This window comes from Lagopus leucura, unplaced genomic scaffold, assembly GCF_019238085.1.
Source record: "Lagopus leucura isolate 7727_CA_CO unplaced genomic scaffold, USGS_WTPT01 Super-Scaffold_100008, whole genome shotgun sequence".
In the NCBI taxonomy this organism is placed as follows: domain Eukaryota; kingdom Metazoa; phylum Chordata; class Aves; order Galliformes; family Phasianidae; genus Lagopus; species Lagopus leucura.
The window spans coordinates 32,566,697-32,580,735 of NW_024962265.1; the positions used below are offsets into that span (position 1 = coordinate 32,566,697).

Consider the following 14,039-nt stretch of genomic DNA (forward strand, 5'->3'; position numbering starts at 1 on the left):
GCTGTGCTGACTGGAAAGCTTGCACTTGGTCTCAGACCCTGCAATGGAACCTGTGCAAGTGTTGTAGATGTCTGCCAAAGGAGAGGGTGAATTGTGTGACCAGAGTAATGCACAAGCAGATCATTTATGGCATTCAGTCCACTCTTGGAGCCCTGTCTGGACCTAGTGGAGCAGCTGGGTGAGGGAGCATCACCTCTGGATAACGTCAGATCCCATTCAGAGTCCAAAGACAGAATGAACCCAACCTTAGTTATGTTCACTATGTATTTAGTCTAGCCATACTGTCAGAGTTATCACATGGTTGCCATGTTGTGTGCGCAACTGATGGCATTGTATCTCTCCTTCTGGGAGCTGCACCATTTGTGAGGGAACAGTGGGGCCTTACTTTGTGCCTGAGTTGCCCAGAAAGGTTTTGCAGCTTTGCTGCTGTTCAGGATCCCTTAGCTTTTTTTTAGCTTTTTTTTTTTTTGTAACTATTAACAATAGCTTGCAGGTGGTATCTCATGCAGGGAACCAGGGTGAGGAGGGCGGCCAGGGCACCTTTGTCCTCTTTAACAACCATTGCTTGTTGGTTTCCCTTGGATTGGCAGGCTGGTCGTGTACTGCAGGCTGAGCATTTTTGTCCTTTTGCATGGTAGTTCCTTCCCAGCTGAAGGACTCTGCTCCTAGACTTTCATCCTGCCATCTTCCTGAAGCTTGTACATGGGGTGTGATTCAGATAATGTATCCTCACACTCTCCGGTCATGGTTGAGCCTTGCGTTACCTCCCTGGCTCTGCAGCAACATGGGAATAGTGCAGTCAATTCCTTGAGCCTTTTGTTGTCGCTGCTAGCAGTTAGTTAGTGAGTGCAGCTACCTGAATAGGGCTGTTCCTTAGAGCTGAGGGCTGGACTGAGAGATTGCCTCTGTGATTTGTAGTGCAACCACAGCTTTTTGCTGCCGTGTGCTCTATTAAACTGGAAACCTGGAAAGTCCTTTGTTGGGTCAGGTTGTAATTTACCCCAGTGCAGATTAGCGAGATTCCCCCACAGACATAAATACTCGTCTTATTGTAAAAAGGCGGCTAGTTATTAAAAGCAGCGGGGAAAAATCTTTCGTAACGTGCTCCCTACTTCTGATCTATGTCATGGATCAAGTGGCATACAGAAATTTCCTAGTGAGTAACAGTGAGCCTGCTAGTTGAAGAACACTGCGTTTCTGAGATAGAAGAGAAATTATTCAAGGAGTGCAAAGAGGGAATGCTGGCTATTCTGCAAAACGTTCAGTATTTTCCATGACTTTTTGCAAAGCGAAGATATCCTCAGTTTTCTTGTTTGAAACAACTGACGAGCAAATGGGCGTTTCTGGAAGAAACGATTGGGAGATGTTTTTAAAAGTGAGGTGTTGGTCTGTAGGATTCTTTGCTGCTCTCTAGACCAATTTTTTGATACTGCAATATCAGACGAAAGAGCAGCTGTCAGTTTCCTTCTGAGCAGCGAAGAGCAACACAACAACAGTTATTTATGTAATGCGTGTGCTTCCTTTCCCTGCTCTCTCTTCTTTGAAGGACTCACTAGTCCTAGAGCCCAGCACGTTGTGAGAATAAAAACCTCCAAAGTCTGACATCTTTAAATAAGCAACCAAACGTTATAAAGAACAAACCTCACTTACAGTTAGGAAACAATATTTACATTTAAGGTTGAAAAGCCAGGATGTAGGAAAATTTTGCTAATTTGGAAGGTGACCTTTAAGTGCACCAAAACCAAATAATTTGTAAGCTATGGCACAGGGCACATTCCTGCAAAATTTGTGTGAATACTGCTTTAGTGGTTCTTGAAAGACAAACAAAGAGACCTGGAATGAAATCTTTATCCCTCTCCTAAATAAGATTGGAGCTAACAAAGGCGTACAGCAGCGCCCTTTCAAAGCTTGCCATTAAAACGCGGGCTCTGCAGCACAGCTAATGAGAGGGCTCAGAGTGGAAAACAATCTGTTTTTAAAAATGTTTAGATCAAAAGTAATTTCTAATTTATGAAATAAAGTCGCTTTTCAATACCTTTCTTTCACTAGTAAAGCTTTTTATGTTTGCACTATTTACTTCAATCAGATGTTTTCAATTTTACTTTTTTCTTCCTGAAAATACTTCCTAGGGTTAGTCAGTAGTGACCAACTGCATTATTCTTTTTCTCTCTCCCCTACTCACCCACCCCCACACATTAAAAAAAATGAGAAAAGAAGAGGGGGAGGAAGAAAGAAACATCTTTTCTTAAATGATTTGCAAGCATCTGTGCTTTAAGCTACTTTTTATGAACACTCCTTAGTAATGACTCAAGGTAAAAAAGCAGAAAAGCATCCAATGTTAGGAAATTGCAATCCAATACCATGTAATTTAAACCTGCCATTGCCTCTCCTGTACTAAATGACATACAGATGGGTAGCTCCGTTCCCTCTACTTTGGGAACACAATTGGTCTTTTTATGAGCGTATATACATTACTAGCAAAAAATATTTTTGTCGGGACTGTTTATTTCTAATTGTATCATATTTTAATTACTGTCATTAGAGCGCTTTTTTCCTGCCATGCTTTGTCAGCTCGTTTTTGCAAGTGATTATTCAAGTTATTTTAATATTTGGCCATTTCTCTTATTACTTTGGGAGTTTTCATTCAAAAGCAGCTTTATTGTTATTTTTCTTCCTTGATGTGACGCGCAGTTTTGTTCCATAGAAATGTTTTTTACAGTAATCCCTATGTACTCCTTTTTGTGTGAATTAAGCATAATACGAGATTCTCAGAGATGGGTAATTCCAATAGCAACCCTAATTTTAAGGGAACTTTATTGTTGAACCTGATACATCATACTGCATAAAGACGTGACCTGCTGCTCAGGGCTCTTCAACAGGGAAAAATACAACTGCTACCTTTATAAAGAAAAAGGGACTAAAATGCTACTGAATGTTAAATAACTGGATTGGAATTCTAAAGATCTATCATTATTCTAAGCTACCTTAAAGGGGTATGAAATTGTTGGACGATGTAGCTGAACATCATATGCCCATTACCATAAGTCTCCAATATAGATGTCTTGTAAAGAACATTTCAGCTGCAGTTTTTTATATATATATATATGTATATATATACACATATACATATGTGTATATATATATTGCAGCTTGCTTTCTTTCTTTCCTTCTTTCTTCCTTTTTAAATGGCTGGAAAACGTAACTTTCTTGTGAATGATTTTGTGCGCAACAGTTTAGCGTATAACACACGGAAGGGCTTTGGCTGTAGCACATTGTCACTGCTCCAGTGGAATCACCTGGCTCTCGAGCAAAATTCTTTTTAAACTTGGATTTGAAAAAATAATCAGCTGCAGTTCAGCTGAGCCATTCTTCGTGCATTAGGGACCGGTCTGGTCATTGACAAGTGAATGCAGAAGCTATGCTGTGGCCGTCTGCCAAAGCAATTATTCAGGATTTAAGCTAAAAAGGCTCCTTCTCCCATATCCTCTCCCTTTGCAGGGTCATGTAGGGATAAAAAAGACTGTAAGGTGGTCTTTTCCCAGGAGGAGCTGAGGAAGCGGCTGACACCCTTGCAGTACCATGTCACTCAGGAGAAGGGGACGGAAAGGTAAGGCAGGGCGAAGGGAGCGCATCCCTCGAAACGCAGGCATCTTTCCTGTCTCCCTTTGCTCTCGCTGGTGCTTCCTCATCCTCCCCGGCAACTTTTTTTTCCAGGAATTCTGCACTTGTTTACTAACCCCTACAAATTAACACCACCAAAAGACAAGCATCTGCAGCACGGAGGCCATGGCCAGGGGTCTTGTGTGACGACTTATAATGAACACTGTATGTCTTATAAAGTCGCAGGGCTTATGTTTAGAGTCTGTTTTTAGTTTACTACAAAATGTGTGGAAGTAATAGCGGTTTAGGTACACTTCTTGGAAGACATCACAGTAAGCAGAACCACGAGGGAAATGGCCCCGTGCCAGGATGCTGAAGTTTTGAAGGTGGTCATTGTAAGTATAGACATTTTGGCTGCAGAAAGAAGGTAGCATAATTTAGTTCTTTTCCACCCCGCTCCAATTTCTTTTTGAAGCACATGTGGAGAAGGTATTTATTGGCTCATTTGTGGTTGGAATGTCAAAAATTTTCAATAACTGCCCTCACATGGCTTTAGTCGCTGGAAGCCAGCCCTGAATCCTGCAGGAAAAAGGAGACTTGCTTCCAAGACTGTTTTTAGTGAATAAAGTCTCTCTCAGCTGATTCCAACACGAAGGTAACTTGCCAAGGCCTAACCATTTTTGTTGTCTAATTTATACCATTGAGCTTGGCATAAGGCCCCGGCGTTACCTCCGATCCAAATATACTAATGATGTAACCGCTTGTTTTCATTCATGACCTGAAAGGGCTCTTCACCACACATGGGGTCCTGCTTAATAGGCAGCACTCTTCCCGACAGCGAGCTGTTTCCTGGACGAGCCGAGTGAGCCGGTCCTGCTCCCATCCCTTCAGCTTCCCTGCTGCCCAGGCTGGCCAGGGGATGGGGATGGCGGCCCCCGCTGCGAGGCTTTCCTGCCCCGCGTCCCTCCCTCTTGTGTATGGGACCAGCAACGTGATTTAATGTGCACAAACAATCGGAGATAAGGTCATTCTTAAAAATCCTGTTTATAAAAAAAAAAAAAAAAATTGGACCTCATAAAAAGGGTGAAAGGATAATAAAAACAAGCTGCGGAGCACATAGGCTTTTTGTTGGACTAGCACAGCTGATTCGTATTAGATGAATGACCTCCTAGCCTTTTAGATTGTTAACTTAGAAAAATATTCCCTCAAAGCTGTAATATTGCTTTTCAGCTACAAATATAAGGCTCATGCAGCTTGAAATCATGGAGCAATTATTTCATTTTCAGCTACAATACTTCTGTTGCCCTGGCAGCCCATCTTGGACGAACCAAACACTGATTCCTCATTATCATCTCAATGGCAGACACCCAAGAGCTTTGCACCTCTCACTCAGCATCTGAACTCACTGCTAAAACATTTCCTAAAGGCAAACCCTGTTGCATAGAAGTACATAGGATGAAACTAAACTTGAAAGCGTCCGTGTTTACAAAATGTGCATTTCACTTACCAAGATTCCAGTTTTTCTCCTTTTTGTTGTTCTGTCCTTTGAACTGTGTGACAATTTGCTTCCTCTTGCATGATACATAACACCTGAAACTAACTAATGAGGACATTCCCCTTTTCCTGTGCCTGCTTTATTTGCTTCATTTAATAAAAAAAAAAAAAACAACTACAAACTTTTAATCGTTCCTTTTTTGTCTGTAATATTTTTCTAAAGTCCTACCTACTTTAATAATTTTTTTAAAAAAATCCTCTATTTATTTTTAAAATGTAGTGTTATTGTTTTCCCAGTGCCTTTGAGGGGGAGTACACACATCATAAAGCTCAAGGAATATACAAATGTGTTGTTTGTGGAACTCCTTTATTCAAGTGAGTATACTAAATGTAGTTTTGAGATTACTGTCTCTTAGTTTATGTGCTGTGTTCCAATATAATCTTGCATATATTCCAGTATTGATGTAGTTGTGTAAGAGAATATAAGTCATTCAAACTGATAAGGAGTACAAGAGAAGCAATGTAATGAATAATGTTATAATAAAATAATAAATACATAAAAATAGTAAATAAATAAGATAGCAAATTTCATAGTAAGATAACACTGCATTAGAACAGGCATTTTGACTATATATATATATATATTATTATTTTTTTTCCATATGCACCCATGCCAAGTTATAATAGAGTACTTTGCTGTTCTGATAGCGCTGAGTTGTGGCCGTTAGCATTACTAGCAGTCAACTTTAAGATCTGGATCCTGTGTGGCAATGCTGCATCCATGCTACAGCATTGTGTCCAAGAATGGAGAAATAAGGAGATGCTTTTTTAGAATTCAAGCAGTTAAGCAAACAAAACTCAGGAAAGTGACATCACTTACTGGATTTTCATCCATCCCAATTAACACGCAGAGAGAGCTGAGTTGGAAACTGAGGCAAGGATTAAGAAAGACATAATAAATTTTCTGTCCTGCAGTTGGAAACTGAGGCAAGGATTAAGAAAGACATAATAAATTTTCTGTCTTGCATGACAAATACCCTTTAGAAGTACTGTGGGAATTACAGCTCTAAATTTGGTGGTAGAAGCTGTGCTGATTGAATTTTCTCAATCACTGCATTGTTTGCCCTGTTTCTGTTGTGTATTTTTTTTTTTTTTTTTCATATTTTTGGCCAATTGTCTTCATTCAGATGAAGAATTCCATTTGAGTTTTTCCCTCAGTTCACATTGTCTCAGCCCTCTCACTTGGAGAGGCATCTTCGCAGCAGCATGAAGCAGGATGGTCAGCATAGCGTAAGGAAAACTGGGTTGGTAATGGGTTGCAAAAATAAAATTGATGGAGCTCCAGAATCACAAGATGTGGCAGTGATAGTTTTTCTCTAGAGACTGTCTGTAAAGATGAGAAAAGAACTTCATCTCTGTTAAGTTTGATTCCTCTGTTAGATGACCTGCAGAAACTTTAGTAATAATGTGAATCTTTTGAGTTGGAAAACTGATCATTATGAGCTCAGCCAAGGTAATATTCTCATGTCATGTGTTATTGAGGTGCTTGGCTTGGGGATACACATGGGGATCTGAAGGCTCCAAAACCTGTTTTTCTACTCTGCCACTCAGACATTCCCCTGCTTACTATAGCTGAATCTTTGCGGGGGAAATCCTGGCTCTGTTGAAGTCAATTCACATTTAGCAAATGAATACAATGGAGCCAGGATTTCACCTTGTACCTTCAAGACTGGCTTCCTTTCTGTCATCTGCTGGAGAAAGAGTAATTTTTTGTAAGGTGAGATTTGGACAGAAGTAGTTCACATAAATGAATGTGAACTACTTTCCAGTCACTTTCACAATCTATTTCATATGGGAAAAAAACTGCAACAGGAGACTTACTTGTGATTATCTAAAGCACAGTATGCTTTGGCATAGTCGACTTTTGTAAGTTAAAGGTAATGAGTTGGATTTCCTTCTGTGAAAAGAGCTATATGGAAATGTCCCTGTTTTCAGATTCTCTTTGAGGCTCCCCATGGATTTTATGGGAGGAGAGAGGAGGAAAGAGGGAAGTTGTTTTTTATTTTTAATAACTCCCAGGCCAGTGGGCACCTGAAAAAGCCTTCCTCATTGTGTCCCAAGCTTCCCAAGCCCTTTGTGTTGCTTTATGGCACTGAGCTCTCACCACCTCTGATCCACACTGAGTCCTGCTGGTTCTGCTGACATGAGTGGCCGAGGTGAGAACAAATGGAGAGGACTGTAGGGGCCCATCAGTTCTGTCTGTGGGGCCAGGTACAGCTGCAGAGTTGAGGTGGGATGGGTGCTCTTTCAGTACTGGTGCAGTCCCTGCAGTATCAGTAGGAACTCTCCTCATCTATCCTTTTGTCTGCAAGATCCATGGAGGGCATTATGCTCAGCACCAACAAAACTGATTTTAGCGCCGTGAAGACAATTTTTTGCAACTAGGGAAGATACATTTCTGTATCCTGGTGCCTCCTTCTGCCCGGCCAACTAAAGAAGCGAGAAGGTAGCATAAATAAGAGAATGCAAAATGTATGATGTTTACTAAATTTTCCCCACAAATATGAATCACTGGAATATTTGCTTTGGAATAAGGAGTAGGACAACACAAAGAAAGGCCATTGCCCTAGATAAAATGCATGCAAGTGGTTTTTCGTTTTATCTTTTTTTTTTTTTTTTTAACTTTCTTTTTAATTTCCAGATAGTCATCTGAAACTTGTATTTCCATTTGGTTCTCATTGGGTGTCCATTAATTTTTTTCTTCATGTCATTGTAATCTGTAAATATATATATTTGGACAATGGACCTGTCAGTTTAACCGGGAAAGAGACTGAAGCTTCAGCAGTAATATTAACAAACTTCAACTTTTAACATTTCTGATTTACGTTGTTTCATTACCATGTGACACACGAGGTCAGGGAACACATGAATTTTACACTCCAGATGAAAGACCTGGTTTTTGGTGCGTCTTTAAAACAGAACTCTGTCTCTATCACAGGAAAGATAAAAGAAACAATTAGGAATTTAACATCTCTTCATCTACCTACTTGTACTAGTGTTATGAGAAACCTCCCAAGCTTTATGGAGAGCATGCTTTAACTTTTTCCACAATCAAAGGTGGCTCACGCATAAAATCCATAATCTTGCCATTGAATCTAATTACTCCATCTCTGAACTTTCACGCCAGACAGTCTCCTACATCCCAGTACAGCTGCCCAAAGAAAGCAATAAATGAGAGAGACAATAAACTAATCTCAAGTATCTCCTTTTCTGCAAGCCAGCCCATGTGCGGTTTTATGTTACACTGTGTTACACCCCAGTCTAGCAGCAGGCTTATGCTAAAGGCAGCGGCTTGGCCCCCCACCTTCCTCTTGTCCTTCATGGCTTCCCCTTCACTGCACATTGATCCAGCAGAAAACTGAGCTACCAAGAGAAAAACTCAGTCCCCGTGAGCTGTTTTCTCCAATGTTCATTCTTCGTGTGTGTATGGGAACTGCTGAGTCACGGCCTGAACCTCTGATTGATCACCTGAGGTGAGCCATGAGTCAGCCAGAGGAGCACAGGTGAGGGCAATTCACCTGTGCTACCGGAAGGGGTGGAGCCTTGCTCCACCCCTCCTGGACCTATTTAAGAGCTGGCTACCAGAGGGGAAGGATCTCTTCTGGAGATCCTCCTCTTTGATATCTTCTAGTGAGCTCAACCCAAGGGTAAGCTCTTCTACTTATTCTCTTTTGTGATCCTTGTTTGCCTTACTCTTTTGATTATATTGCAATTATAACATCTTGGTTATACAGCTTTGCCTTACTCTTTTGATTATATTGCAATTATAACATCTTGGTTATACAGTGTGCCATATTTATGGCTGGACAGCCTCTGCAGCAGTAGTGCTTGTTCCCATGTCAATTTGCAGAGAGCCACCGAGGGCATGAGTAAATTCAGTATTTTCTAAAGGCTGATGATACTTAAGGATGGCACCTACTTTGTTTTTTTCAAGGAATTGTCTTGTATTCTCTGCTAAAATATCATTCTGCCCACTGCCATGGCAAGCAGAGGTTAGAAGGGGCCGGAATGAAACCTGCTGCTTGCAGTATTACCATAGGAGAACAGTATTCCATATTTAATAAGCTACAGTCATGTCCTTTACCATATGCAAGACCGTGTGAGAAAGGCGTGGAATACATGGGTTGAACTGGGAAGCTGAGGAGAATGACTTCCCTTTAAAAAAGAAATATTATTGTTGTGTCAGTTTCCAATTTTTAGGGCCAAGGGAAGAATTGCCAAGTCTTAATAAATCACCCACCACTGCCTTTATTGCTTCCTGGAAGGAACTCTCAGTAATGGTGTTGGGTATTCTGAACACGTGCTAGGAGAAACAGGAACACCAGTATTCATGTCATGTTTTCATTTGGTTTTCAATGAACTGTATCTGGTCTTCTCAACATCTCTCGGGCATCTAAAAGCAAATCAGGAGGAAAAAGCATAGTTGTGTGATGCTGCCATTAGAATGATATCCCTCTTCTCCTTAACGTAAGGGAGGATTTCAGCCATTATGCTAGATCTATAGCTTTCTTCTCACTATTTGGGCAGACCAGATGACAAATCAGCACTGGCCATCTAGCAAGGAGAGCCCATATGAAATACTTGCTGTAGCATCTCTGACAAGATATAATAAGGCTAATAGACCTACTGAAGCAACTTCATCCATCCAGACTGACTCTCAGTTTCTTTATAAAATTTCTAGTTTTGTGTGTCAAAACCAGGAGCTTCCTTTTAATAAAATTCATTTCGAATAAGTAAGCTTTTGCTTGTGTAGGAATCAGCCAGCAGGAGCGTTACCAAACAGTTCTTTCTCCAAACCCAAATCTTGGGTATTACATAGCTCAGAGGAGCTTCAGGATCTTAAAACTTGTAAGAGCTGATGCAGCTTTTTTGTGAGTCTTCCCTAGAAAAGGGGAGAAACAAATAGTGAAGTTGCTATCATCAATCAAGCATTAGTTTCCTCTTGCTCTATTAATTTAGGGTTGAAACCAGCCTTGGTTTTGAGTCTGCTGTGTCTTTGCTTTGAGTCTTCTGGACAATAAATTCTTATGTGCTTTTAATCACCTTGGCTGAAATTAAAATAGCACAGTGCTTGTCGTCATCAGAGCCGTCTGGACAAGACTGTCTCCAGCAGGACAAACAAGTGCAACAAGATGGGGGATTTCATTGTTCACAGAGGACTTTTCAACAAGTATGATTTCCAAAAGGCAAAAGATCGATGTAGATTTTATAGGAGGTGGGAATTAGGATTCAAAAAGGAAGGAACAGAGAACTTCAAATTTACCATTTTAGATATTTCGAAGTCTCACTGAGACAAGTCTGTGAAATTGTTTTCATTTACTTATTGCTGAGCACTGCTGAATTGCAAATGTCTGCAGAACATAGTAAGAAATTCAAAGAAATAAATGCAGAGATTTCCGTAATCGTAAAAATATGCATAGATAACTTCCACTGATTGTACTGTGAAATTTCCCCTGATTGTCTGTCATTTTTAAAGTCTGATACCTAATTTCCCCTATTTGAAAACATGCTGCTTTGTGCTGACTGCTTATCAGTCTCACAGCTTGGAGAAGCAGATTTCATCTGGTCTTAACCTACCTTATGCCTCACTATGTACATATGTACCTGAACTAAAAATCAAGTACAGTGTATTGTTATGGATTATGAATACAGAAGTGCAGATTTCTATATTTATCTATTTTAAACTCTCATTTTAAAGCAAACTGTGGACAGAACTCACCCAGAGTACACATTGACTAACATGATGTTTAAATGGTGTTTTAACATTTTTTAAATGTTAAAAAGATTTTTGAATCTTTTCATCAACATGCAGAACAGAAATTCTCATGGCTTGCATCAGCAGTGAATCAGTCTTTTTTTTCTGTAGTCTAGGAAAGCAACATTAAAAATACATCAGTAACCAGGCTTCCTAGGGAAATGTGGCTCACAGGATCATGCTGTCTGTGTGTCAATCCCTTCTCAATAACAAAACCTTATTATTTAATCTACTCGCCAATTTCAGCCAAATTTGACAAGGGAGTAGATATTAAACCTCAATGATATTAAGTGCTTAAATCTTTTGTGAAACTGGGAGAGAGATCACATTCATGACCTCTCTGAGGAGAGTCCTGAGCAAGAGTTCAGCTACATTATTAGATTATTCCAGATAATATTATTATAAATAATATATATATATTATTGTATTATAGCAGAGAATTCACATGAGGGTGGAAGAGAGGGAGGCATTATGCATGTCCAGAACTGGGAAGTGCCTATGAGTTTCTTTATTAGGCACTTTGGTACCTGTCTCTTGGACATAATGGAGCTGAAGCCCAGCTTTGCTTCTGCTGCTGCCTGTGGAATGCCTTGATCCTTAACACTCCTCAGATTCCCTGGTGATGGAGGTCTTGTAAATTCCTAGGTATTCCATCAGGCATTTATTCTTACATTGAAATATTTCTGTGTTTTTCCTTCTAGAAGCTTGCCTTGCTACTTGGGGCTTGGGCTCATGAGTAAGGTCAGTGAGCGTGTCCAATCAATAGTTTATTTTTTCAGGAGGGAAGAGCTATGTCCCTGCTACCTGCGAACAAAATGGATGAAAGCCTCTTCTCTGGTCCTAAAGGCAGGTCAAGACATGGCTGGTATTTGTTAGCCTAAATTCTCCTCTGCTCCACAGCAGAGCAGTGTGGTCTTATGCTGCTCATGGAGATGGTGCCTGGCCTGTGCAGCCCTGTGCCTCGCCTTTGTCCTGCCCATTTATGTGCTGGCTCTCATGAGCATGGTTTGGGCCAGCACAGTGTCCACTGATGTGTGCACAACCAAGCACTTCTGTCCTGGCCTTCCTTAACTTTTCAGCAGTGCTGTAGCCAAGAAAGCTGATGCTTCAACTTAGTATTTTCTGTACTATTGGGTGCAAACTGCCAAGAGAGGAATGATTTTATTCTGCTTAGTGACCTTGGCCAGGACACTGGTTGGCTTGCATTATGTCAGGAACCTGCTAGATCTTTGTCTCTTCAGCAAACTGCCAATGCCAGCGTGGAATAAAGTGCTCTGTGAAGGAAGTTGTACCAGAGGTACGACTGTCATTTTTTACATTTGCAGAAGATGTTGATTTGAAGCCCTTATCAGGGGGGAGTTGTATTTTCAGTGTCTGACCCTTCCCATGCTGTGCTAAACAAACTTGAAGTGAAACTTTATCAAGGAATAGACTGGAATAAACCGCTAATGCAAAGGTGTAAGAAAGCCAAGAGGATCCAGTGACTCCCTCACTGTTACAAAGAAAGGAACTGTTACTAGGATCAGAACTACAGAGATTGCACTGAATGCTTTCTGAGAGATCTGTGTTGCTTTCTAAGGCTGTTCTCAATGTTTATTGGTCTTCAACCAAACCGTAATAAACCTGATAAAGACTTCATCAAGAAAGGTGAAAGAAAATGCCAGTTTTAATGCAACAGTAAGTCCTTTTTCCCTGCAAGCCCACTTTTGCTCTCTTTCTCTTTCTTACCACTTGGCATATAGAGGATCAGGTTTACGATGCTTTTTAAAAGACCTAGGTCCAAATCTTTAACCTTTTCACAGTACAGACAAATTGACTGTCTTTATATTTTGTTGTTTGTGATGGATTTAATTATCTATGAGGTACTTAAAAGTATTGTGGTACTTTGTCCTTAGTTAAACCTTTCCAATAGCTTCCTCTTTCCTTGTCTACTGTGTTTTGGTAATCGAGCTACTTAGCAGTTGTGTTTCCGTGTGTTATATGTATCTGAATAATATCACAGTTGGAAATGGAAAGCACTTTATAAATGTCCCCTTGTTCTTTTTGTCCACATAGATTTCCAAAGATATTTCTGAATTCCCTGCATTTCCAGGTACTTCTATGGAGCAAAAGCAGAGAAAACATGCACAAAGATGGTCTTTTTTCAAAATTTGCCTTCTTGTGTAATAACTCATAAAAAGCAGTTTGTAAAGTGCCTGGCTGTATACAGTGAATCTTATTTGGTGTGGGGTTTATGTTGGATATCAGAACATGTACAGCAATAAGAAAAAATGCACAGAATTTTTTTCTCCTAGCTGTCATGGTATTGAAAGTATAAAGGCATCACAGTGAATATTTTTGTTTGTAGTAGAACATGCCTTTAAAACTTACTTTTAGCATTTAACTATGTTCTATTTATTGGCTTTTTTTTTAGTTGCAGCTTTTTAACTCCTATGTGCAGCTAGTTTCTGATACATTTACCTACTGTGCTATAAAGAGAATGATAGAAAGTGCCAAAAGATCTAGGGGAAAAGTGCTGGTTCCACTGAAACTGCGTATTATCTTCTTCCCACTTTTCTGTACCTTTCTAACATCCAACCATTTATATAATACTGTGCCTTAAATTCTGTGTTGTTTTCCCATGGTGACACGATGGCCATGACAAAGGTTGAGGCCATCAGTGGCTCCTAGTGCTACCTCCCGTGCTGTATTTTCTTTCATAGCCATTCTGCTGTTGCCAGACAAAGTTCTATTCATTTATCTCCCCGTATCAGTTTCCTGATTTGCTGTCCAGTAATTTATGACTGCGTGGAGCTTTGGTGCTCATTACGCTGCCCGGTGACCCTTGTGACCCACCCCTCCTCCCCACCTACTCTCTGCCATCTTAGCCCCTGGGCTAGTTGTTACTGCTGCAAGATGGAGGGCCTCTGTCCGTGCCAAGGTGAATAAAAGGTCACCAACCCCGTCTTGCACGGCTTTCAGTATGTGACATCATGGGTCAGTACAGTGGCTGTGCAGTGCTGTATCATGAAAGGTACTTCAGCAGAATTAAAAATAATACAGCAGAAGGCATGTACTACTAAAGACTGAGCAACCTGTCAGGATAGAATCATAGATCCGTAGGATCATTAAGGTGGGAAAAGACCTCTAG

The 14,039-nt window shown here is 40.4% G+C and overlaps 1 protein-coding gene across 6 annotated transcripts in view; it reads left to right on the forward strand.

Annotated features, from left to right (window-relative positions):
* MSRB3 (methionine sulfoxide reductase B3) overlaps nucleotides 1-14,039 on the forward strand; it is an 85,513-nt gene that overhangs the window by 26,874 nt on the left and 44,600 nt on the right. For all 6 annotated transcript variants that reach the window (XM_042872973.1, XM_042872977.1, XM_042872975.1 and 3 more), the window contains 2 exons: nucleotides 3,499-3,607; nucleotides 5,392-5,469. In XM_042872973.1, the coding sequence (XP_042728907.1) occupies nucleotides 3,499-3,607; nucleotides 5,392-5,469 (187 nt within the window). The remainder of the gene's footprint in view (nucleotides 1-3,498; nucleotides 3,608-5,391; nucleotides 5,470-14,039) is intronic.